The sequence below is a fragment of the Lissotriton vulgaris genome, chromosome 11 (genome assembly GCF_964263255.1).
Source record: "Lissotriton vulgaris chromosome 11, aLisVul1.2, whole genome shotgun sequence".
NCBI classification, from domain to species: Eukaryota; Metazoa; Chordata; class Amphibia; order Caudata; family Salamandridae; genus Lissotriton; species Lissotriton vulgaris.
Genome location: NC_141699.1, coordinates 303,910,275 through 303,938,177, shown reverse-complemented (window position 1 = coordinate 303,938,177; position 27,903 = coordinate 303,910,275). Strand labels below are relative to the sequence as shown.

The 27,903-nt window shown below is 41.0% G+C and overlaps 1 protein-coding gene across 1 annotated transcript in view; it reads left to right on the top strand.

The window, feature by feature from the left end:
* The window catches only part of KSR2 (kinase suppressor of ras 2), a 1,792,292-nt gene that overhangs the window by 969,847 nt on the left and 794,542 nt on the right, over window positions 1-27,903 (top strand). Inside the window, exons 11-12 of the mRNA XM_086943271.1 lie at window positions 1,524-1,692; window positions 6,989-7,075. Of these exons, the coding sequence (XP_086799397.1) occupies window positions 1,524-1,692; window positions 6,989-7,075 (256 nt within the window). The remainder of the gene's footprint in view (window positions 1-1,523; window positions 1,693-6,988; window positions 7,076-27,903) is intronic.

Below are 27,903 nucleotides of genomic sequence, written 5' to 3'. Positions count from 1 at the left end.
AAATATGCTGTAATGTTCTGTTACGCTTTTTTCCATGAATCTGGCTCACTGTTAGTAGTCTGATGACCAATGCTTGTAGTTCCTGAGTCACCTTGAACAGTGTACCTTCAGTGTCTGACAGAGCAGTTTCATCATTATCTCACGTCATGCATTTGCATTGCAATTATATTTATTTGAACATTATACATAGTGTATTTGCGTTGCCTCGCATGCTTACAATATCGAACAGACTATAATCAAGAGTTCATTCATAAGAAATCTTAGTCGTGACAATGAATGGTGTACCTGTAGTAGGTGTGGGCGGAAAATCCGTTCCGCTCGCGGATTTTGCGGATTTTCGGGAAATCCGCAATCCGCGAGATTTGCGAATTTCCCGCAAAATCCGCAAATCCGCGAGCAGCGGATTTTGCTCGCGCTGCTCGCACTGTTAGCGTGAGTTCGCGCCCCGCGAATAAGTGCGAAATTGCAGAAATACGATCTTGGCAAAACTGAAAGTAACTACTTACCAGGTTCAAAAGTTCAGGCACATCATTAGTAGCCATTTCCTGTAGGGCTTCCTGAGGGGCCCCTCCAGAGTTCAGTTGCCAGTTGAAACTATTATGTGACCCTGCTCTGAACCTCAGAATAGTTACACATATGCCACAAAGGTCCTGAATTACAGCTAAGGGAGACAAGCAGGAGCCAGGCTGGAAGTTAAAATCCATTAATCAGCCCCTAATTCATTATTGTCAGTTGGGGCAGGGCAGGTGTTGTAACTAATTTTGCAACAATGAAAGCACTTAGCAAGTGCAAAAGATCACTAATCAGGGCGCACTAAGGAAGCAGGTGCCAGCTAAAAAAATATTCTGTGACACATTAATCAGCCCCAAATTAATTCAGGTCACTTGAGGCAGGGAAGGTGTGCTTTGCTTTGCCGAAAATAATGTACACTGGACAACCAGAGGGTGTAGTGATGAAACAGAGGGTGGCATGGGTGGGCCAGAGGGTGGCATGAGTAGTCAGAGAGTGGCAGTGGTGACAGAGAGTGGCAGTGATGAAGAAGAGTGTCCCAAACAGGCTGGACACGTAGAAACAACAAGTTCGCAAAACTTGCGACCCGACAGGTAAGTTCGCAAATTGCGAAATTGTAAAAACCCTCGCGAACTGGCAGAAACACGGGCGAACACAAAAAAAAAAAAAATCCGCAAATTCGCGGGAATTCGCGGATTTTGCGGATTGCGAATCCGCAAATCCGCAAAATTCGCGGATTGCCAATCCGCAAAATCCGCTCATGCTTAACCTGTAGCACTTATTTATCTATGCATTTGCACCATACTGTATGCTGATTTGTGGAACTGTGTATCTGTGGAGAGTTAACAATATATTTTGATATGATTGTATGTTATTTTAGGCAAATGAGTATTTGTGCATACCATACTACAGCTATAGGTGCACAAATAAAGAAATGCCTTATATAGCTATGTTTTTATTACCCCAGCATTTCTCTCATTTTCGTTTCTCCTCCTGTGTTCCTGGTCTCACAGGATCATATTCCAGTGCCCTACCAGCCAGATTCCAGCAGTAATCCCTCATCTACAACCTCGTCAACGCCATCTTCACCAGCCCCTCCGTTACCACCGAGCGCTACGCCACCATCCCCGCTTCACCCTTCGCCACAGTGCCCACGGCAGCAGAAACCATTTAACCTATCAGGTACCGTTCCTCTTGAATATACATAAAGTGGTTTTGCTCCCGAAGCGGTGTAGATTTCAATGGACATATTGCTTCTCCTAGTGATGTAAGAAAAAGATATCATTTGTAATTTACAAGGGAACCCAAGGAAGCAATATGCTAGGGACCTTAGGGTGATTATATCTATAAACAGGACAGTGGTCCCTAGACAGAGCAATATTGTCAAATAAATATAGGCTAAATAGACACTATATTCTTAGTCCAGCCGGACAGATTTATTTTGTAATAAACGATTTTTAGAAACCTTTATAAAAAGTGTTAACAGCAGGACACCAGACGATGTCAACTGACACACTAACAAAGAAAACAGACAAGGCAACTCAACAGTCTGTGTAGTAAATTCACAGTCAGACGATATTATAAACACACTATTGCTGGAATCAATATGTACATTTCAACTGCATATAGTGTGGTTCAGAAGAGATGGGGAGTGCAAAAAGTAGAATTTTTTTTGAAAAACCTTTATTGCAGCATTCATAAAATACAAGTATGGGCCTACAACCGCAGGGGCAGGCCGCTAAACAGAAGTAGAACCCAGTAGATCATGGTACAACACAGCTCCTCAGCCGACAACCCTGAGGTCCGGCAGTGATTCAGGATAGAACTTGTATTAGAACGCATAGATAGATCACAGGATATAATAAAGCTTTTATTTTATATTATTTAAATGAACGGATCAGGTGCCATACAATCTAACAAAAGGATACGGGGGACAGACCAAGAAAACAGGATATGCATCTAGAAAGAGCCATTTATGGGACTCTGGCGTCAATGCTTATGAATCAGAGTAAACAACAATACAATATACATTTTCGTGAACGCCAGTTCTCAGGGCCTGCCCACCCGGAAGTCCGACTAACGTAAGAAGCATGGGCACTAAATTCCAGAACACAATGAAATCAAAATAAAGCACAAACCATACTGATCCTAAAGGACGAAAGGTAAGGGAGAAAAAGGCCATAGAAAATAAAAAAGGCAAAATTTAAAAAAAACTCCAAACCCTCACCCGGCACCCCTGCCGATGGCTATAGCCTAACCCCACTAGCAGGGTGCCTGTCGCCCCAAGTAACTTAAACCCTAAAAGAAGGAAGAAGAAGAATGGAGGAGGGCATATTCATATGTGCTCCCAGCCCCTTAGCCCCCTGCCAAAAACAGACACCCCCTGTCGCAAAAATACGGATGTAAAGCAACTCTTTTAAAAGGCAGTAGGGGGCACCGTAATACACCGCCCAGCTTCTTGAATCAAACAATTGCAGTTCGAGCGTCTATAATAGCAATTCCAAACCGTCCCGACTTAATTGATCTTAACCTTGACCCTTTCGAACCAGCACACGAACCCTCTCCAGCGAGACCCAAAAGCACACAAACGAGTCATAGAGGAGAAGGAAGTCATCAAAAGTCAATCAATTACCACCTGTGGCTAGTAAGTCCACGAGAACTTCAAGCGCAGAAAGTCTCCCTCCCCTAGCTGGACAGTCCCGATGTTTCTTGCCCCAGGATCGTAAAAGAAGAGACAATCACAAGATGAGAGAAGAGTCTACAACACAAGTCTCCGGGGGGGGGAACGCCATTCGATACCTCCAAAGTCAATGGTGATGGAAGGTACGGTGGTACACTCACGACCTCGGGGACACCATCTTCCAGGGCACCATCCGTTGGTTTCAATACTCGCTCCCACACGGGGTCCTCGCACAGAGTCAAAATGGCCGCGGCTTGAATGGCTGTAGATTGCTGTTTCAATAGTGGAGCAGGGTCCGGTACCTCGAGGCGAATCCCAGTTAGGCTTGCATCCATTTTAGTCAATAAAACATCCACTTGCGAGTGAAACGCCCGAAGTTCTGCCAATATTGACCTCAGCGATAGCTCAGACACTGTTCGATCCATAGTCTAACGCCCGATACCAATCACAATCAGCTCCCCAGGTGAATCTGGCATCTTCGGGGGGAACGAACAGGATCACGAAAGGGCAAGCTTGGACAGTGACCCGTCGTTATCTACAGCCGCGTTTACCCGGCTTTACACCGCAGGCCGGGGTCCCGACCCGCCGAACACCGGCGGGAATCTACACCGGGTCCCCGGAACGGGGATCCCCACCCACAGTCAGCAATAGCAAGGTCACCGCTCTCTCAATGCTGAGCAAAGAAAACAATTGCCACCAAATTCGGGTGCAGACGAAGCCTCCACTACGATTGACCGGACCCTGCCAAGGTCTCTCAGCCGATGTTGTTTCACTGCAGCCTGGCCTTGCAGATATTCGAGGCCCCGGCTTCACCGCTGGAACAGGCCACGATCTTCAATTCGATGTAATTTCGTAAAATCAGACGATAAAATGTTTTGGATTTCACCATCAGAATGAGGAACAGTTCATCCACGCAGGGGCTGGGCGTAAAATCAGGATATTGTACAGCATCTTGTGGCGGAATACTGAGGTCGGCGGAGCCGGGAGCCTAAGCAGCCATCTTGTTTGCCGCCGTAGCTCCTTCCCCAACATTTATTTTTAAGCACAAAAATATTGGCTTAATTCTAGAACAAAAATGAATGACTTAGAATATAACAAAAGGTCAAAGACTGCAATCAAAATATATTGTAATTTTGTCAAGGACGTTAAGGGTAACATGCAACAGTCTGTATTTATCCTGCCATTCCTACTGCGCTTCAAAAACAGAGGTCAAATGTCAGGCTATGCCCTCTGACAACCACTGCTTATCCTTTTTTTTTTTTACATGGGAATGGTTTTTACAAACTCCTCTCACTTTACATTCAGATAAAGAAACATAGAGTAAATTATGTGACAATCTTTTTTGTAAAATACCTGGAAATGAACTGTACACATTCAGTAGTAAGGAAAGCAAAAACTGAAGCACATTTTTTGTGTAATTCTGGAATGCGAGGGAAACAAAAAATTGAAAATAGGATGAAAACAAATCCAGACACTTTACCTGGTGGTGCACAATAAGAAATATTTACATAAAAACCGGATTCCCACTCATTTTCATTTGTTCTCACAGTTGTGCTCAATATAGTTGTATCACCACTAAGACTGTATGTCTGTGTAAATTTAGCATCCATTACAATGGAAAATGTGCTGCCTGTGAAGGATAGGGGGCTACCACATAATGCTTTAGTTTGAATTAAAAATCACCCGCCTAATGACCATTAATGCTAGGTAGGGTGTGATAGTTTTTCAATGAGGAACCACTTCCTTAGATACATTGAAACTTTGTATTTTGTGAATCACAAGCTTTGTTGCCACAAAATCTATTACTCCATAGGGCAACAAAATGGCAAAGAAGTGTTGGTGTTTTTCAAAAAGGAAATGTATGTTGATTTGACATATTAGCATTGGTATGGAAGAAGTTCAAAAGACACATACGCTAGAAAAGATGGAATGGAACAGCACAAGACAGGGAAAGAAGAGATGTAATGAAAATATCAGTATCTACTGGTCAATTTTGAATGTGGTTGCACGTAAATAAAAGCCAGCTTTGTACAGTGAAATGAATGAGCCAGAAGTCGGCCAACGTGGGATCATGCATTAATCAAGAGAACAGCAATGACATCATAGGACAAATGATGTGGTGGAACACATTTTCTATAAATTTGCTTAAAAGTGATAGTATCAAAAGGGGCTCTCTTATAATATTGAAGGTGTGTGAGTGAGCCCAATTCCTCATGACAATATTGAAACAATGTTAACAGAGCAGAATAATTTTCAGCGCAAAGTCCCTCCTGACTTTTCTGCAGCTCTGAATATATTTTGAGTTAAGTTTCCTTAAATACATTTTGTACATCCCATAATTGTGTCCCCAATTATCTGAGATTTTGAGAACTGAGGGGTCGATTACAATGGCGGGCGGACTTGAGTACTCCCCCACCTTAGCGGGATCGGGACTGCCCAACTGTAATGCGGCAGTCCAGCACCTCTAATTACGATGTGACCACCACCGCTGCGGTCGAATCCAGCAATTTAACATTGTGGCGGGTGCTGCTGTGCCTGTCACCTTGTGCATGGAAATTGGTACCCCCCAACCCCCCCCCCCCCCCAGTGCACAACTGGCTCCCCCCACTACAGAGGGGACCCGTAACGGGCCCCCCAAAGCCAGCCTCCGCCAGCCTTTCCATGACGATTCCCCCGCCATCCTAATGTAGCAGGGGTAATGGGAGCCGGATGGCGTAAGGAATGCCACTGCCAGCCCTGCGGTGGCGGTCCCTCTGCCATCCTAATGAGCCCAAGATTTTGTTATCAAATTCAAGCATTTCATTCTGGCTAAATAAACTCAGTTCCTCAAATGGAATATCAATATTTTATTTTTTAAATGTTTGATGTCCAAACGTCATGTCATTCTCATTAGGAACTTAAAGGCACAGCTATATCTGTGCATAGGCTACACCTCAATGTCGATGAACAATCACTGCATGCCAGAGATGTCCATCAGATGTAAGGGTTTACGACCGCCATTGTGTGATTCTGATTACATACCATAGCTAGCATTATGTCTAGAATGGCCACCACAATGCCAAGGAGTCCTCACTTTGCCAGTGATGCCACTATTATGCTAAGAATACTAGTATTTTGACAAAGTTGGCCACCGTTATGCCATGGCCACTGTTCTGCCACAAACTGGCACCACACTAACAAGGATGCTTAGAATATGCCAGGGATGATAAAACTTCATGCCAGGCATGTCTAATATTATGCAGTGAACTCAACACAATATGCCAGTGATAGCAACAGTATAAATAAATAAAAATGTAAATCCAGTATTGGTATAGCGCACAAATCTCCCCCGAAGGGTGCTGGGTTTGCAAAATGCCAATCCTCTTGCAGCAGAATTGTACTGTGATTTGTTGTGGTCAGTCCTGCACTGTTAGTCGCACTGTATGTTTGAATGAAAGATACTGTCATGATTGGCTGAAACATTTGGCGGAGGTGTGCAATGCTCTGAGAGAACAATATAGTTCGCGGTTTCTGAGGTGTGCAGAAGACTGTATCTTTCAACTCCAGAACCTCAAGAGAAGGCTGGAGGAATAGGGCAAATGGGTGTGAAGGAGAGGACACAGACAAATAATTCAGAAAATGTAGCATGTTGGTGAGACGTGTGAGGGAAGACACTACAAACTATTTTGAATCTTGCACTATGATTTGGGACAAAAAGAGAATCAATAAATAGAAGAATTTCAGTGGCCAGAATGTCGATTTCTATTATTATAAATACCTATGTTTTTTAAGATTGCGTGATCTTTTCTGTTTCTGCAGGGTCAAACAGCACTTCACATTCCTGTGCCTCTCCTCTCTTGCAAGCGTCTCATTACTACAACTATAAGCAACAGTTCATATTCCCAGGTAAGCATTTTGACTTTATTGCTGAGCATTCCTTGTGATAAATCATGGATCACAGCAGCCTCTAACCATTGATGTTCTGGTAAAGAAAAAACTGCCTTTTCAACCGCAACACATGGAAATACTTTTCGGGTTAGAACATGGAATCTGTGCACGTTGATTTTGAGTAACAAGCCCCTTAATAAAGATTTGACTACACCATTATGCATATAATCTCGGAAACTGCACATGGTTCTGTTGGCTTTATTCTTTATCTCGGTTAGGAATCTTTTTGTTTTGATTTACGAAAGTCGTCATATCCGTCACACCACTCACTCTACTGTCTTCGCTTATCCATTGTTCTTGTCTTATTCAAGGCCGTCTCCCTTTTCGCGTCTCTAATCAGAATCTCTTCTGTTCTTTATTTCCGCCTATCTTTTTATGTGTGTGTCTTTTTACTTTCTTTTTATAGTTTTTCTCTTTCTAATATTCCTTAGTTCTCTATTTTTATATCTCACCCTCACTTTTTCTGTTGTCTCTGTTTATTTTCACTTTTTATTTTCCCCTTTTTTCATTTTCCCATTCTTTCTTTGTCATATTCTTTCATTATTTTGCTTCTTCAACATTTTTTGGGGATACAAATCCCACTATGCTATGATTTTCCTGGATTTCACACAACATGTCCAATAAGGGCGCAAGTCCGTAAAAGGAGTTCAATGGAAAACTTAAAGCTATGGATCTCCAATAGAAGTTAATATACCCTGCCAGGCTGACAGTGATCTTCCAGAATCTCGCTTTCTTTTTTGGAAATACTCAGGAGGCATGAAAGTGGGTGGAGGAAAGGCCAAGGGCTAGGTGGTCCGGCATGCCTATAGGAGAATAGTCAATCTGGAGGAAAGAAATAAACCTGTACGCAAAAGAGCAGTGATTGAAGAGACAGAACCAGGTCAAAACATCAAGCCACAGAAAGAACGTCGGCATAGGAGTCGGAAGAAACCATAGAAAAGAGAAGAAATGACTCTTAAGACAGACTGGACTTAGGCCAGGATGCACACATTCTTGTGGTGGAAAACACATCTGGCTTATGCCATGGAGAGCAGCATAACAAACTAAAATACCACTAGAGGCTTGGGGGAGGGTCTCCTCCCACACACCCTCTATATGAGCTTAAGTGAAGGTAGAGAGAAAGGTTCCTTACCTTACACTCATTGCCCCCCTCCCAAATTATATAGGATGGTAGTCAGAGGGGCTACAGTGCAGGAGGAACTAGTTAGCCCTCTCTGGACACATTCTTGGTCATACCCTATGGTGTACCTTGCTTAATAGTTCTAGGAATGTCTTTGTGTTCTTATCGAGGAATTTGGTGAGTGAACGGCAGTGGGATCTGAAGGAAGAGGTACTCTTAGCTTCTTATCCTTGACACACCTAGCTCAGCTTTAGACCTGAGTCAATAGATGCTTCCGTTCTTCGTAGTATGGTAGAAGGCGCTCCCAGTTAACACAGTATAAACCCTGGGATGAGAAGGTCCGGGGAGGAATCCTTCCTTTCCAGCATCTTATGGCAGGCGACTCCTTTAATGTGTGACCTATAAACTCAGTGAGATTAATGTCTTTAAACATTAATGGACTCCTTATGGTTGTATGTCAGAATAAAGAGTTCCTCTACCCCGCATACCTTAAGAACGCGGTCTCTATTACGACTGCGTCTTAACCAAGAATTGCTTTACCACGCATGCCTTTACCACAACCTTTTGTGGTAAAGGCATGAATGGTAAACGGCTATTCATGGCTAAGATTACCATCCCCCTTCACCTGAGCCCTAAATACAACCCCACCTTCCCCATATCCCTAAAAATGACCCCCATCTCCCTCCCTGAACCCTAAAAACAACCCCTTTAAAAATACTCCGAACCCCCTCTGAAAATGTTCACAAACTCTCCTCCACCCCTAAAAACTACCCTAAACCCCTCCACCCCCTTTAAAAACTACCCCAAACCCCCTCTACCCCTGAAAACTACCTCGATCCCCCAACCCCTAAAAACTACCCCTGAATTACACTTATCCGCCTCCACCCTTGAAAACTACCCGGAACCCTGCCCCTAAAAACTACCAAAAACTCACCACCCCTCAAATGACCTCAAACCCCCCACCCCTAATAACTACCCCAATTCCCCAACTCCTAAAAAAATGCCCAGAACCCCCACACTTGAAAACTACACCAATACCCCACTTACCTGTCCGTGTCCGCTTTCTGACGCTCCTCTCTCCCCGCCATTCCGAACACTAGACCGACTTTGCCTTAACCATGCACATGTGCTGTTAAAGCAAAGTCATTGTTTGGGTAAGTCGTTGTTCAGCTTGCAGGCTTCTCGAAGTCATGGCTCTGGCCTTGTTGTTCCATATGTTTCCCATCCTCATTAAGGTCAAATGTGGTGTAGTGTTAAGTATCTCTAAACAGTAGGTGGCACACTTGATGGGCACTATTTGTCCATGTCTTAATAGATATGTCTTCAATCCAACAACTCACTCCGGATTTGGGATAATTTCACGCGGGGTAGCAACACTGATAAGCAGTGCTTAATTTGTAAAAATATAAGTACTAGGGCCCTCTTCAGGAGGCCACTTCTGCTTGCACCATGCATTGCCCTTGCCAGCACTGCAAACTGCAAAGCTATACGAAAGGCTTTGGTGGAAAATATTAGTCTTTTTTGATTCGTACTAAATTAAATGTGAGAAGGTGGCCTGATATATGATGTCTCCAGTTCTGGGAGCACCTTGTATCAGTCCAAACAATCCCTTATGGTGGTGGTTGTAAGTCAACCTTATGTACCTATAGTACATGGAGTCCATTTTAAGAGAGAGCAGATAGCCTGGGACCCTGATTAGCAGGATCCCAGGCCAACTAAGCCGAAAACCAGCTAAACACTAGGCAAAAAATCTGGGGTAACCATAGTCAGGTATCCACCCTCCTACATTAAACAACTGTTGTTATGCTTTTCTCTAAATGATGCAAACATGGCCCCCGTGTGGCAGACTGCCATAAGTTCAAGTGTTGACAATTGAGTGTGTCCCAGGATCTTTTGAGTTAAACTGAATCTATCTTATTGAGAAAACTGCGTAGTCTGATAATCTCAGAGGGCTATTTTTATGGGTTGATCTGCTTTACATGTGGTCAATCTGGCCCACACTTAACGACAACCCTCAAACCACCTTAAATGTTGATTTAACAAGATTTATGGGATGGGACTGTGTGATGTGTGGCACCAATTTCAATCACCTGAGGGGGCTTCACATTTTTCTTCAGGGCACAAAACCATTCTATAGGATAGATTACTTTGCCATACCGATCTGCAATGTACCAGGTCTGGTCCATATCTGTGCATGCCAGAGTTCTCTCCAATTATCCACCTATTGAGCTTCAGTTCTGGGCCAAACCACCAAACTCTCCATACAGATGGCAGGTGAGCTAGTGGTGACTCAGAGAGGTGAGGGATTCACCAGTGCAAGAGATGACACAATACTTTGAAATAAATAAGTGTATAGTGGACTCACCAGCAGTATTTTGGGAAGCCTACAATGCGGTAACCAGAGGGAAGTTTTATTTTGCATAAAAACAATGCTCTCTTGATAGGTTAGATGACAATATTCTCCAGATGGAAAGGGAATACAGATTTAACCCATCAGACCATAATTTATACTTGCACAGGTGAAACAACATCATAAATAGGCCAGACATAATGGGGCTTATATAATGAGATTGGCTTCTCAGAGCAGAATGTAGGATCAGGGAGAAAAAACAGTGAAAACAGATGTATTGGGTTGCATGCAGAGAACAGGGACCATGACACATACACAGTATTGGAGTTGGTGAGGTGAACCTTCACTCATGACCCAACGAAATAGCCCCCATTTTTGCCCAGCAATATAGGGTGTTATAACAGCAAACTAGTCTGCACTGACCATATTCAGAGAGAACTTACTGTCTGTACACATGCCCAGACTTTCTGACACCGACATGTTACAGCTAGACGATCCTATAAAGTAAATGAAATCCCGGAAGCCATCCACCAGTTATGGAATTTTAAATCCCTGGAACCAATGGTTTCCAGTAGAATTCTTTAATTGCCTCGTCACTACTCTGTCACAACCAATCTTGGATTTCTTTGATTGGAATAGAGCACTAGGGAGCCATCCTTTAGAACTTCAATAGGTGTGAGGACTCTTAAGCCGGACCGACCTCCGGACATCCCATGCTTATATAGCCCAATATCACTAATTGAAATGAAATCCAAAATCTTGGGCAAAATATTAGTGTGGAGGCTAGCAATAGTAATAACTAACTTGATCCATCCTGAGCAGTGTGTCTTCATGCCACACAGAACGGCTAGTCATAATCTCTTTCAGTCATTTAATACCATTGCTATGAATCACCAGTTAAGCGGACCTCTAGCCTTATTATGTATACATAAAGAGAAGGCTATTTGAGCTGCTGAAGCAAGTGGGTCTAGGTCCACACTATCTAGCCATACAGGACTGAAGGCCTAGGTCACGGTTGGAAACTTTTTGTTAATTATGATTGTGTTGGAGAGAGGGGTAAGACAGGAATGCTCCCTCTTCCTTTTACTGCTTTCCATCGCAGTTTTAGCCCTGGCATGCAGAATTCAGCAGTCTGTATGGGTTACTAGCTTTAAATGGTCTAAGAACGTTTGAGTACTATTTGTGCTGATGACCAACTCGTTTATCTAAAGAACCTAACATCCTCTTGTCTGGTGGTAAAATAGCATTTGGAAGACTTTGGGCTAAGAGTTAACCGGGCAAAAAAACCTATATACATGTTCCCAAGCAGAAGGTTAGGGGACTTAGGTTGATTAAAGGCAGATCCAGGTTAATTACTGTAGCATTAGTTAGTTAAGGGTTCAGCTTATAGGGGTGAAAGAGAAAGCCTGAGCTGACAACATAATTCCCTTGCTTGATAGTATCCGTAGAGACAAGCAGCCCTGGATGTCTGTCCCCTGACAATGACTAGGAAAATTACCATGTTAAAATGGTTACTCACCCTAAAATGTGTATGCCTTTCAAATGTATCACTTTACTCCACTTCGAAGCAATCTCAATGCCCCAACATCAGTCCTGACATACTTCTTATGGAACAAAGACCATCAACTGATTTTATTTGCCAAATGCTGCAATTCAACATATGGCAGAGGCTTAGTGATCATTGATCCTGTGTCTGACTACTGTGCTGCTGACCTAATGGGGGCTAACAAGTGGATTAATTCTGCAAGTGTGGGATCTACTGAAGATTCAACATATGCTCTGGACTTAAAGGCCTTTGGGAAGAAGCCTGTGATCCATTCCCCAAATTAGGTGAAATCTCCCCTTGGGAGTTCCACCTGTAACAAGAGTGGTCGGTGAGATATGGAGAGCCTCACATATACTGGTTGGGTAGACAGGCTTACAGAACAGATCTCGTCATGAATAGAAACCAGCTTTCCAGAGATAGTTACTCTAGAGATCTTTGGCTACCTAGGAGGGCTTCAAGGCCTCGGTTCATCTTGGAATATTCACTCTGGTTGATGTGACTAATGGTGTTGTGATGAAGTCCTTTTTAGAAATCAGAGAAGAACAAAGATTATTACAAACTAGGTTCTATGAATACCACCAACTCAGACACACCCCTGTGCCCTACATATCTAACCTTGAGAAGGTCCCAGAGTTTAGTCCAAAGTGGTCTAAACTGAGTATGTACAACTCTCTAATGGCAGGAAAGTGTCCCACACATTCAAAATGCTAGTGATTAATTCATCTGCCAACTTTAACAAGTTAGGGAAGTATGGGAGGGAAATGTTGGTTCTCAAGATGATGAGGAATTGATATTTGTCATTATGGCTCCAAGTGAGGCCTCGATCTCAAATGAGTTTCACTTCATAGCATTTAAATACCTCCATAGAACTCCTAAAACACTTTGGCATTAACAGAGGGGACTGGGGCCTGATCGTCTAAGAGGTCAGGTGGCAGTAATAGATTTTTTACAAACTGTATGGGCATGTCTGGATCTTGCGCCCTTCTGGTCAGGGATCTTCCATACACCTCACACTTTAATGAAAAGACAGATAGACTGAAGTCCAAAATTGGCCATGCGGAACATTTAGAGGACAACAGCTTCACAAAATCTGAAAAGACATTCTTGAGACTAACTTTTATGTTGGGGAAAAGGGATGTTTGTCCGAAACTGGAAGACCAGGCACCCCCTATTATCATGTTGTGGAACGTGGCATGGACAGATGCATATCTTTAAGATCCCTGTACATGAAGCTTAGGGTTGTCACTAAAAACATAAAAGAATTTGGAGTGGAAATTAAGCGCACCACACTGATACCATGACCACTTGACCCCTGCCTAATTATACACACACTTCAAAGCAATCTGAATGGGTTGCTACTCATGTATGCGTAGTGGGTATGTCTATTTCATATTTAAATCATACCATAAATGGAAAATGGAAACTGTGTGCCTCCTCGGAAAGCAGTCAAATGCTAAACAGGTAGGTCCCTGTGGTGTTATGATGTGTGTTGTTCTGTAAAACACTCAATGAAGAAACTCATTAAAAAAATAGCAAGAATGTCACACTATAGCCTATAAAAAAACAGAATTAAATTTTCAATCAATCGCAAGAACCTTACAGATTTTTAGGTAGGCAATGTAAGAATTTAGTCATTAAAATCAGCATTAACAATGTCACACAAATGACCAAGGAATAAGATAAAACATATTGTTAATGAAGCCCTGGAATCTTAAAGCATTTTAAGTATATTAACAAAAAATTCTATGATGTTAGGTGCTCATGAAATAACCTCAATTAATAACTTTGCCTCATTCTTCAACTTTTAAATACATACAAGAAATTATTATAATATTCACCTTTGCTTGCAAGTGATTCCGCTGAATGAACTTTCTGTGATTGCAGGTTTTTTACAGTTTCTTTGCATCTTATACAGACACTTTATTTTCATGCAGGCATTTAATGCATTAGTGCTTCTTTACAGACCATTCTCCATTTCATACACTTTTTTCACATGCTATTATCATCTATCCTTTTCAGTGTTATTTTGCAATCCTTCCTTCACTTTGTCCCTGGGTATATAGTTTTTCATACATTTCATGTACAGTCATTTATCTTAAATTGTTAATTGTTTATCACTCCAGTTTTCATTTTTCTCTCATCCATTTCCATTTTTTAAATGTTCTCCCAATTTTCCCCCCGCTGTTCACTCTTCCATGTTTTTTGTTCATTGCTCATGGAAGGCCAACTATCTTTAAGCTGCTACACCACATATCTCCACTCAACTTTATCCTTCCTTATCCCCTTTCACTCTCAGTACCACTCTTGTTTTTAAGGAAACATACCAATCTCAACTATGGGACCCATTGACACTGCATCTGCTGTCTTAATAATCGATGTGACACAGAATGAGCTCCTTTAAACAGTGCTTAATTTGAGCAGGTGTTTGCACTAGATCTAATTTAAGAGCACAATGTTTTAATTGGATTGTTTGCATTCATAATTCATCTGAATGTGCAATGGACTGGTAGTTGTACAGTTTGCATGAAAGAATCAGTGCTTCTACAATAGCATTGGCAATTCGCAGTTCAAGAGTGGCATTAATAATTTAGAAAAATTAAAGTATCACTATCATGCTCAAGTAAGCTTCTTGCACATTGGCTATTATAATCTTCATGCATACTTTTGAACTCATTATTTTTTATATAAAAGATAAATGTCAATATTCTTGATTTGTTTTCACATTTTAGTCAATTATTGTAATTTGGACATTTAATCATTTCTAATGCGTTTTGCAGATATAGACTCTTCCTTCCACAAGAAAAATGCCTCTGTGATTGTTAACTCAATCCTATAGTTTCTGTCTCAAGTCTAAGCAATGAATGCTTCTCATATGTATACAGAAAAATACTCGTTTATCACATTTTTAAATAATAGCCTTAATTCCAGACGACACAAGCATTAAGCAACATGAAATGTTGTGTACATACAATGACGTCTTTAAGTTTTTAGTTTCCATCTACTTTAACTGGTTCTACACATACTGGTTCTATTATCTGGTATGCAGTCCACTGCATAACACATATTTTTACTGTTCCTAATTCTTATATAATTAAAATACTTATTTATAGGGTTTATGTTGGAAATGGCCCTTTTTGCAGGGTTATCCCCAAACTTTTTGCTTCCTCCTCCCTTGTTTTTCCTGACCTGTGGTTGTTGGCAATAGGACTCTGGGCACTGCTGATCAATGCTAAAGTGCATATGCTCTCTGTATAAATTGTTATTGCGATTGGTTATCCATGATTGGCATATTTGTGTCACCAAGAAGTCTCTAGTAAAGTGCACTGAGTGTGCCAGGGCTGGTGATAACAAATGCCACTAGTGGGCCTGCAGCACTGATTGTGCCACCCACATGAATAGCCCTAAAATGGTGTCTCAGGTCTGCCACCGCAGTGCCTCTGGGCAGCCTGTGAACTGCCATTTTAGTTTTTCAATATAGTAAGGCTATCTTGCCCATAGGCTATCAAGGGGAATGCTGGCTACAGTGGTTACCTGCATATCTTCCCATAGGAGCAAGATAGCACATACAAGTCTGGTATCCCTGAACTCAGAATTAAATAACACATCTTTTAGGAAAGGTGGTTTTTAAATCCTGTGTTTGAAAGCAGCACGTTTAGAAAGTGGCTGCTTTCTTGTCTGCCCTTTCTGTGTGCCTTTGGCGGTTTGTGAATTGACTGTCTGGTTTGTGAGTGACAGGGCTGGGGGATTCCAGGAGACAGAATGAGTCCGCCCAGTGGTGAATAGAGAAATCTGCATCTAGATGGGAGGAAGGAGTTGTACCTGGGACCTGAATAGGATTGTCCCCCCCCCCCCCCCCCCCACAGTGCTGGCTCCACCTCCTGTGGTGCGTCTGATGTCTCTGCCCTGTGAAAGGAGAGAAGGAATCATGTCAACAAAGTGCTCCAGGGCTGTGCTTTCCCTCCACAATGCTGGCTCCACCTCCTGAGGGGCGTCTGATGTTTCTGCTCTGCACTGTGAAAGGAAAGGAGAGACCAGGAAAACAAAGTGCTCAAGGAAAACCCAGAACTGGTTGAGACCGGGCTCAGAGCCCTCCTGCACAAAGGGAACAAAGACTTTTAGGGGTATAAGTACAGGGCCCCAGACTACAGAAAGTTAGATCATCCTAAAATCAAGAAGGAACCTCTGCCAAGGAGAAAGCTGGAAGATTGAAGAAGGAAGACTGTCCTGCTGTTGCTTTTCTGGACTGACCTACAGCAGCCGCGGCCGGTGATGGAAGTACCTGCCTGGCGGTGATGTGGGCAGAGGGAGGGGCAGGGTGGGGGTAGTAATGTATGGATTACGGAATTAACAGGTAAGTAAACATATAAATAAATAAAACAAATTTCATTGCGTGCACTGCATCACCAAATGCGCAGTGCGCGCAACAAAATTCATTTTATTTATTTATATGTTTACTTACCTGTTAAACTCCGTAATCCATACATTACTACCCCCCACCCTGCCCCTCCCCCTCCCCACATCACTGCCCGGCAGTCCTTCCCACTATGGGCCGCGGCTGACCTACAGTTGCTTTGCTGCCAAGGAGAGGGGAAGGACTTTGCTTTGTGCTGTGTCCCCTTGCTTGAAGAAATCTCCAAGGGGCTGAAGAAGAGCTGGATCCCTGTTAAGAAGTTCCAGGAACAAAAGGACTTCACCACAGCTTCCCTGAACTATGTTAAGAGAGTTCTGTCCTTCCCAGAGTGCTTGGGCCAGTTGTAGTGCCTCTGGAAGTTGTACCTGTGTTGGGAAGCTGGAAACCAAGATTTTAAAGACTTTCTGCAAGTTTTAACGCATCGCTCACTTCCGGAGTGCATCGCTCGCTTCCGGAGTGCATCCCCGTCAGTGCGAGGAAATTCCCGCCACCCCAAAGATCGAGAACGCTGCAGCGCCTTTTGCCGCTGCAAGAACCGACGGATCCTTCGCTTGCAGAATGCATCGCTCAGGTGCGGGAAAAGTACCATCGCTGCTAACATCGTCGCAGAGCCTGTAGTCACCAGTTGAGATCGTTGCACCGCCTGCTTGCGGACCGCATTACATTGCTGCGAAAGTCGTCACAGAGCCATCGCATCGAGGGGCCGCAAGAGGAGAAGATCGAAGCTGCGCTGCGCATCGCCGCCGCACCTGAGAACGTCGCCATCCCGAAGATCGTCACATGGTACCTTTTGCGAGCCGCTTCCACCAAAACCTGTGCACCGGAATACACGCAAGGTATCGCATGACCTCCCCATACAGACCAGAGTCATCGCAACACACCCGCGGCGTCCAGCGGGGTTGTCGCATTGCCTCCCCAGGGTCTCAGGAGTGACGCATCACTTGCTTTTCAACGCTGCAGCTTTCACTTGGAACTTTTGTTGCATCTAAAGGTACTGTTGGCTAAAACGTGACGCAACTGCCGATTATTTTAACGCAACCTTAAGAACTCCTTTGAAACCATATTCTTGAACTGTGTATGTTGGATTTTTGTAGTTTTGGTCTTGTGTAGTTTAGATTAAATACCTTTATTTTTCTAAACCATTTTGTGTTGTTTTCACTGTGTTACTGTGAGTGTTGGTACAAATATTTAGCACATTGCCTTTGATAAGCCTGACTGCTCGTGCCAAGCTACCAAGGGGGTGAGCAGGGGTTATCTAAAGAGTGGTTCCTCCTTAGTCTGACTAGAAGCAAGGGTTCCTATTTGGACAGTGGTACCTACCTCTGCCAACTAGAGACCCCCAGTTCTAACAGTTTACATGTGTTTTTCATGTTTGGTAATGACCCCGGAACTTCTTCTTAGGTTATTTCTCTTACATGATTATTTATTCTGTTTCGATGATAGTGTACACAATGTATTTTTCCTGTTTATGATGTCAGCCACTAGATGTATGACTAGAAATCATATTCAAATGTTATCCACGTTCTTACAAGAAACACAAGAAATTAACTTGTTCAATGCGTACTCTAGGAGCTAAAGCATCCACATAAATATTCACTAGCATTCTTTTAGCTTTAATATTATGTTTCTATCAACTCCTCTTTGACATCTCGAAACATGTTCCATTATATGGAAGTTGATTTGTGAAATTGAATACATATACTGAAAAAAGTGCCTACATACAGTCGAATTTACATTTGTTTTCCTCATGTTTGATATATGTTCTTTCAATTACATTTTAGCAGTGTTTCATTTGGTCTTTGTAGTACAAATCACATGGGCAACATATGATATACATCACAGGATCAGTGTTACCTTTAGCGTGAATCCTAATTGAAATAGTTTTAACTGTGTGTTGAAGTAAATCATATTTTCATTTATATTCAAGTTTGTGCAGCTAGGATAAATGCTTTTATTTTGTTGCGAAAGAACCCCTTAGACTCTAGTTAAAAAGAAATTCCGATTTTATGATTACATTCCTAAATCTATCTATCTATCTATCTATCTATCTATCTATCTATCTATCTATCTATCTATCTATCTATCTATCTATCTATCTATCTATCTGTCTGTCTGTCTGTCTGTCTGTCTGTCTGTCTGTCTGTCTGTCTGTCTGTCTGTCTGTCTGTCTGTCTGTCTGTCTATCTATCTATCTATCTATCTATCTATCTCTCTCTCTCTCTCTCTCTCTCTCTCTCTCTCTCTCTCTCTCTCTCTATATATATATATATATATATATATATATATATATATATATATATATATATATATATATATATATATATTCACTGAAAAAACCATAGGTTATAGACCATATATAGTTAGGAATTCGCATTTACAAAACCTTATTTTACTCACACAAAACCATTGAAATTCCATATATAGTTAGTTGCACTAACTATATATATTGTGCACCCGCATTCCACTGCTGATGATGTCACATATTACATCATTCATGACATGGTCAGTGACATCACTGATGACATCACTGATGACATCTCAAATGACATCACTGATGACATCTCAAATGACATCACTGATGACATCACTGATGACATCTCATTCGACATTACTGATCACATCACTGATGATATCATTCATGTGATAATACGATGAACCTCTTCAGACTCTAATATAACCTTAGATACAATCAGTGTAAACAGACACTCACAGACTGTCACTCATCCATGGAGTTACTCACACACCTAGTCAGTCATGCAAAGAATCAATCACACCTCCATTTCCTCAACTATACAGTTATACAAACTTTACTTATTCAAACATATGCTAACACATATTTACTCTCTTATACAATCCCTGATACAAGTTCACAATGATCCATACAGCCACTCACACATTCACTGGCTCTTATGCACAGTTATTTATATATGTCAACTCTCACATGTACTGTGTTTTACATATGTACTTACTTTGACATGTAGCACTGAGATATCCATTCACTCACCAATACACTCATGCACACAGTCAACCGCCCATACAGCTGTTTCCACATGCACTTTTGAAACCATACATCTAGTGAATCAACTGCTCACACATCTATGCACAGTCATACACCTCCCAGCCACCCACACACACACTCAGTCTCCCATACAAATACTTGGGCAACCAATCAATAACCCATATAGTTACTCATATAGCTACTTATCAACACATGCAACAGTTTACAGAACAACAGACATAATGATGCACAAATTAAGACAGTTTAGTCACTAACCCATGCACTCAGTGAGACACATTTAATCACTCACTCATACAGTCAGTCATGCACCTACTAAATCCTTCATCCAGACACTTATACATCCACTCATTCTTCAATATGTAAGACATATTTTAACTTTACAGAAACATACAGTCACTGGATGTTGTCATCAGTGATGTCATCAGTGATGTCATTTGAGATGTCATCAGTGATGTCATCAGTGATGTCACTGACCATGTGATGAATGATGTAATATGTGACATCATCAGCAGTGGATTGCGGGTGCGCGATATATAGTTAGTGCAACTAACTATATATGGAATTTCAATGGTTTTGTGTGAGTAAAATAAGGTTTTGTAAATGCGAATTCCTAACTATATATGGTCTATAACCTATGGTTTTTTCAGTGAATTTTCAAGGTTTTGTAAATGCTAATTCCTAACTATATATGGTCTATAACCTATGGTTTTTTCAGTGAATTTTCAAGGTTTTGTAAATGCTAATTCCTAACTATATATGGTCTATAACCTATGGTTTTTTCAGTGAATATATATATATACATACATATATAAACATATATCATCTGTATATCTATATAAATACAAACATAAATGCATGCATACATATACTTATATGCATACAGATGCATGTTATTTACATGAAAGTTGAAAAAACACTAATAAAAGCAAAGCTAAAAAGCCACCTCATTACAAACAGAATGGCTTTAACTTAAACTAGGGTGACATCTATTGCATTTTCAATGCTTGTTTACTTTGGTTCCATCAAGAAGGCATTCAGATGTGTCACACATTTGTCATAAAATCTGAATGTTAGCACTCTAGTTGCACATTAGATCACTGTAGTAAAGCTACTGCTCACCAGGGACGTCTGCTGCTGGTATTCAAAGTGCATGTTTCAGTCTGCATGTCAGAATTTTTTTAATGAAATAGAAGAGGATTTGAGAAGTCACTCAAAATGATCCCTAATTTTTCTTTCTGAAGCACTAATCATACTTTCTATGGCAAAATTAACCCCCTCATGTTGTTCCTTTTTAAATTGAGTGTTTTCAGACTTACCACTTCATTCCAATCAAGATGGCTTCTGGTGTGCCATACTTTTGTCATAAGTAAGACTGTTAGCGCTCTAGTTGTTCTTTAGAACACTCTGGGACATTCTGTCATTGGGCTATACTTGGGGTACATCTGGGTGATATTTGGGCTACATTTAGGCTCTTTTGTCTCTGGTGGCCATCTTGGGAGACTGTATGTCAGAATTTTTTAATGAAATTAAAGAGGGTTTGAGAAGTCACTCAAAATGTGCCCTAATTTTTCTTTCTGCAGCACTAATCATAATTCATATGGCAAAATATACCCCCTCATTTTGTTCCTTTTTAAATTAAATGTTTTAAGAGTTACCACTTTATTCCAATCAAGATGGCTTCAGGTGTGCCATACCTTTGTAATAAGTAGGACTGTTAGCGCTCTAGTTGTTCTTTAGAACACTCTGGGACATTCTGTCATTGGGCTATACTTGGGCTACATCTGGGTGATATTTGGGCTACATTTGGGCTCTTTTGTCTCTGGTGGCCATTTTGGGAGACTGCATGTCAGAAATTTTTAATGAAATAGAAGAGGATTTGAAAAGTCACTCAAAATGTGCCCTAATTTTTCATTCTGCAGCACTAATCATACTTTCTATGGCAAAATATACCCCCTCATGTTTCTTTTTAAATTAAATGTTTTAAGAGTTACCACTTTATTCCAATCAAGATGGCTTCAGGTGTGCCATACCTTTGTAATAAGTAGGACTGTTAGCGCTCTAGTTGTTCTTTAGAACACTCTGGGACATTCTGTCATTGGGCTATACTTGGGCTACATCTGGGTGATATTTGGGCTACATTTGGGCTCTTTTGTCTCTGGTGGCCATTTTGGGATACTGCATGTCAGAATGTTTTAATGAAATAGAAAAGGATTTGAGAAGTCACTCAAAATGTGCCCTCATTTTTCATTCTGCAGCACTAATCATACTTTCTATGGCAAAATATACCCCCTCATGTTGTTTCTTTTTAAATTAAATGTTTTAAGAGTTACCACTTTATTCCAATCAAGATGGCTTCAGGTGTGCCATACCTTTGTAATAAGTAGGACTGTTAGCGCTCTAGTTGTTCTTTAGAACACTCTGGGACATTCTGTCATTGGGCTACACTTGGGCTACATCTGGGAGATATTTGGGCTACATTTGGGCTCTTTTGTCTCTGGTGGCCATTTTGGGAGACTGGATGTCAGAATTTTTTAATGAAATAGAAGAGGATTTGAAAAGTCACTCAAAATGTGCCCTAATTTTTCATTCTGCAGCACTAATAATACCTTCTATGGCAAAATATACCCCCTCATGTTTCTTTTTAAATTAAATGTTTTAAGAGTTACCACTTTATTCCAATCAAGATGGCTTCAGGTGTGCCATACCTTTGTAATAAGTAGGACTGTTAGCGCTCTAGTTGTTCTTTAGAACACTCTAGGAGGCTGCAGTAGAACACAAAGGAATCAACTGACAGTCTCTGTCCTTGTTGGATGTACATGTTTTACTGAGAATGTCAGACTTCATTTTCACATGACTGAGAAAGATAATGTGAATTTACAGAAAATATGCTTTCAGTTTAGCTTATAGATCCCCTTCCAAACCACTGTGGGAAAATCATGAGATATTAGTTTTCTTTCAAACAATATTCATGATATCACAGCAGAAGGTTTTTTCACATGGTAAAATCACCTTAGAACCCACCACAATTCCTAAAACGAGTATATTACCATCAACAAATGATTTATAATGTAACCAAAGTCCTAAAACCCTCTATTAACTACAATGCTTTTTAATGAGGTGCTATCATGTATATTGGTCCCAAGATGGCTGCCAACACTTCTTGGATGAAGTGCTGACAGCCAATCAGATCAGATGTGTGGTTAGGCTCCGCCCAGATATATATCTTTTTTTGAACCTAAATTACTCAAAATCCACTGGAGCACATATATTGAGACCTAGCAAAGGCACATCGGGCTAACAGTCCCTACAATTCGCCAAGTTTCGTGCAAATCCATTCAGCCGTTCGAGCTAAAAGTGAGGCCAACCGCCCTATGGAAATTAACATGGGAAAAACGCATTTTGGGACCCCCCTTTTTTCTCGGCCCCCACTTGATGAAACCCCCCCAAATTGTCAGGGGCTGCTCAGAAACAAAATGTTCCATTTTCCTGAAAATTTCAGCCAATTCCGTCCACAAACGCCAAAGTTATTAGACATAGAATTTTCAAAAATCCCATAGAGAAAAAATCCTAACTATATATACCTACTGGCGACCGCCAGTAGGTAATATATATATATATATATATATATATATATATATATACTAGCAGCCCGTCCCGACGTTGTCCGGGTATGAATTGCTGCTGGCCAGTAGTATATTGTTTTGTAGGATTTCGTTTTGATAGCATTTCTTATCTGTGACAGGCCTGTGAAACGTTACGATTCACAGTGCACTGCTGATGTACTTGAGAGTGCGCGTTCAGTAGTGTGTGAACTCGAGTTTCCGTACTTTATTTTTCCTTGCAATATTATATAGCGCAAACTCGACAACATGGCATGAGCACAATTTACATTACAGAAGAACACATTCATTTGTGGTAGGCACAGGGAGACAAAGCGATTTGCCTGGAATCACAGGATGTTGAGCTGATGCTGAGATTCGAACGTAGCTCCCCAGCTCTAAAGTTCGCAATTCTAGAACTTGTGGCGGGAGGTGTGTCTAAAAGTGTATGTCGGTGCTGGCCATCAATGAGAGAGACCTGTGCATTTTTCAAATGGGTGGTGAAAAAATATGAGTATGTTGTTGGAGATGTGGGCCACCGTGCCACTAATGTACTTACCGGGGGAGGGTAAACACCCATTATTCCGCAACTTTCTTTCCGCATACCATCACTCTGCATACTTTCATTACGAAAGTACCATGACTCCGCAATGCCATTATAATGCATGGCATTACATTTTATATGCTTTTACCAACCATTCATTTACAACGAAATTCGTTGTAAATGCATGAATGGTAAAAGCATGTTTTTTTTAATGTTTGGATAAGGTAAGTATGGGTATAGGGGTATATGTTTTGGGGTACTGAGGTATATATTTTGGGGTGTTTGGGTATTTTTAAGCGTTCAGATATAGTTTTGGGTTATGGGGTACAGGGGTAGTTTTAGGGTTCCTGGAAAGGTATGGGTTTTGGGGTACAGTGGTATTTTTAGGGTTCAGAGCTAGGTTTGGGTTTTGGGGTATAGGGTAATTTTTAGAGTTCAGGGGTAGGTTTGGGTTTTGGGGTACAGGGGTATTTTAAGGGTTCAAGGCTAGGTTTGGGTTTTGGGGTGCAGGGATAATTTTAGGGTTCAGGGCTAGGTTTGGGTTTTGGGGTACATGGGTATTTTAAGGGTTCAGGGCTAGCTTTGGGTTTTGGGTTACAGGGGTATTTTAGGGTTCAGGGGTAGGTTTGAGTTTTGGGGTACAGTGGTATTTTTAGGGTTCAGGGGTAGGTTTGGGTTTTGAGGCACAGGGGTATTTATAGGGTTCGGGCTAGGTTTGGGTTTTAGGGTACAGGGGTATTTTAAGGGTTCAGGGCTAGGTTTGGGTTTTGGGTACAGGGGTATTTTAGGGTTCAGGGGTAGGTTTGGGTTTTGGGGTAAAGTGGTATTTTTAAGGTACAGGGCTAGGTTTGGGCTTTGGGGTACAGGGGTATTTCTAGGGTTCAGGGGTAGGTTTGGGTTTTGAGGTACGGGGTATTTATAGGGTTCAAGGCTAGGTTTGGGTTTTGGGGTACAGGGGTATTTTTAGGGTTTAGGGATAGGTTTGGGTTTTGGGGTACAGTGTATATTTATAGGGTTAAGATGGGTTAGTGTTTAAGGGTGTTGGTGTATTTTAAGGAGTAAGGTTGGGTTATGATTATGGGGTGCAGGGGTATTTTAAGGGAGCAGGGTGGGATTAGCACACGATATGAGACATGGCATGAAGGGTGGAACGTACCACACGCCCCCAGCACACGCCCACAACACAACGCAGACACGCCCTCAAGGGACTACTTTGCTGGCACGGTTCTTTTACCTTTTAGATGTATATGGTGGGCGTCTGCATAGCCTATGTCCTTCTGCTGCAACTGCCCTTTCTAACGCTGTATTGGGTGTTGTGATTGGTACTGTGGTATATATATATATATATATATATATATATGATTCAAGTTCCTGCTCCGTTCTCACTCGAGGAAAAGCATTCTGTGAACAAAGAAAGCCACAGGTACAGACCACTCCACAGCGCTATAGTTGCATATCAAAGGTAGTTTATTCTCTCGTTGTCGCCAGGATGACGCGTTTCGGCTACGTCACGGTAGCCTTGATCATATATATATATATATATATCTTCACAACACTTTCTGCTTCTCTCAGTGGAATAAAGGCGAGCACGCTGGAATCCAGTTAAGAAATGTTATTCATGCAAACCCCCCTTCACCCCTGACAGACGCGTTTCGCTACTCTAGCTTCGTTAGTGTCAGTTAGTTTGTGCAAACTTGCGTAGTTTTAAACCTATTGGCCACTACCCACATAATAGACATAGATAAAGTCCTTTGAAGTTGTATTGTGGCGGCCATCTTATAACGTATAATTGTTAACAAATACATGGTTTAGAACAAACATCACGCAATAAAATGTAAAGTGCTCAGTGCTCTTTAAAAACATGTGTTACATCATACATTTCATTTCACTATTTACATACCAGTTGGTGTTATGACAATATAGACAAATTAGGTGGTACTAGTAAGGGTCACGGTATATGTTGGAATTCATATAAGTTTTCATTATTTTGGGATGTATTCCCAATTGTTCATAACCTTACAAATCTGAGACCCTCCTAACATTGTCACTGTTTTTTTCTGTTTTATATATATATATATATATCCACACAAACAAAGGTTACCCCCATGAGCACGACCTCCCGGGGAGTGCCTCTTGCAAACACGAAGACTGCAGTCAGGACAGCATACAACATTTTATTCACAGGTGCAGGCTTAACGCATTTCAAACATCTAGTCCTTGATCAGAAGCCATCTCCCTAAGGACAACTGCCAACAGTTGTAGAACTTCTGCGTGATTTAAATATTAAAGTTCTCGCTTTAGTAGGCGTAACTTTTCGCCCATGTGGGCTTCGCTAAGCATTATGGAATCCGCAGTCCTACAAAATATTTAAAACCCAAGAAGGTGTCGTAGTGTCCTGTACATTGGAATTGGAGTTCAATAAAAAACCACTGTGGGCTGAAAAATGTTCAAAAAACCACTGTACCGCTGCACTTTCAAACTTCGTGTGTGAGCTCCTCGTTCTCTTTGCTGCGCCCGGGTTCAGGCATCGCAGATTCGCTCAGAAGCAGGGGGTCCGTGCTCGCGGGCGAGCAAAAGCGCATATTCAATCCACACAAACAAAAGCTACCCCCATGAGCATGACCTTCCAGGGAGTGCCTCTTGCTAACACGAAAACTGAAGTCAGGACAGCATCCAACATTTTATTCATATGTACATTAGTTATAAGCAAATTGATTTAGTAGTATGGGGCTTTTTCATGATCTATAGCTAATTATTTTACATTTAACTCTACTGTAATTTATTGCTTTAATTAATCTATATAGAAAATATGTTTCTTTTTCAAATAATAATATACAATAATGTATTATTATTTTAAGTATTTAACATTTTTAGAGGTGGTAATGTTCTTTCATGGTTCAAAGATGGATAGTGTTAAAGGGTAGTAATACGTTTTTAAGGTTCAGGGAAGAGTAGATTTAAGGCGCAGTAAGGTGTTTTTAGGGTTCATGGATGGGTAGTATTAATATGTTATAAAGAGTTTTTAGTGTTTTAAGATGAGTGAATATTAAGTTACTAGTTAGTTTTCTGTGGTTCAGGAACAAGAAAGGTACAATTTAAATACTTCAAATAAAATAGTCCAAATTAAATTAATGTATCATTATATTTAAAATACATTTATGATAATGTTAATTTTGTGATTCAAAATGTGCAATTAAATGCTAATAATACACACAAGTAATGATTTAAAAATTACTCATACTTTTGAAGAAAGGCACCCCTGATGAAAACCACATACATGTAAATTACTTTAGCCCAACAGCTGACAATGTGATGATTCCCTTTGTAATATCATGAGAAGCAATGACTGATATTCGAATTACCATAGTTGAGAATAGTGAGTAGCAACTGAAAAATGCTCTTCTTAATAGTTCTTAAGAGATTGAAGTTAGAAACATTACCCACCTGCTAGTCCTTCAATGTGAGAGATTGATGTGTACGGTCACATGGATGTTATAATATAGAGTGACAAAATATTATCCCTAAATCGTTTTGCATCTTGAAGGTTGACTCACAATGTTGTGAACTTAAGGTGAAGTATCAGAATATCATTGTCAGAATATCATGTCCTGAATTTTGTCTACAAAATATCTACCCACTTGAAGAAATAATATTAGAAAATGTACATGCATTAGGACAATATTTTATGCAGTTAATATTTAGGACACAATATTTATGCTAGATGACATTTCTGTGTAGGATATGAAGACATACATCCATAGGAAAGTATAACTTTACTATTCTTAACTCCACACATTGAACTTTGAAAAAATATATTGTTGAGGTACATAGAAACAGAGTTAAGTATAGTAAATCTACATAACCTTACCTTTATGATATTTATAGAGTTCATTTTGTGAAAACAATATTTTGGCAGGAAGATATAGTTTAGTGGTAGATTTTGTTTGTAATATGCTGTTCTCCTCTTTGGATAAATGACAGTTTGAAATCTTCACTACTTTCTTTTTTTGGGGAGAGACTGTTTATCTTGTTCATGATCATTCCCTGACTATGCCAGTGTTTCCTCATCTTTTTGATAAACCATAAAAAGCCACTTCAGTTTTTGATGCTGTAGTCCCATGTGCCTGAGTTCAGACTGGTAGGAAATATTGCCATTTTACATGTACATTGTTCTTTCCTAACAGTTACCTTCACTTT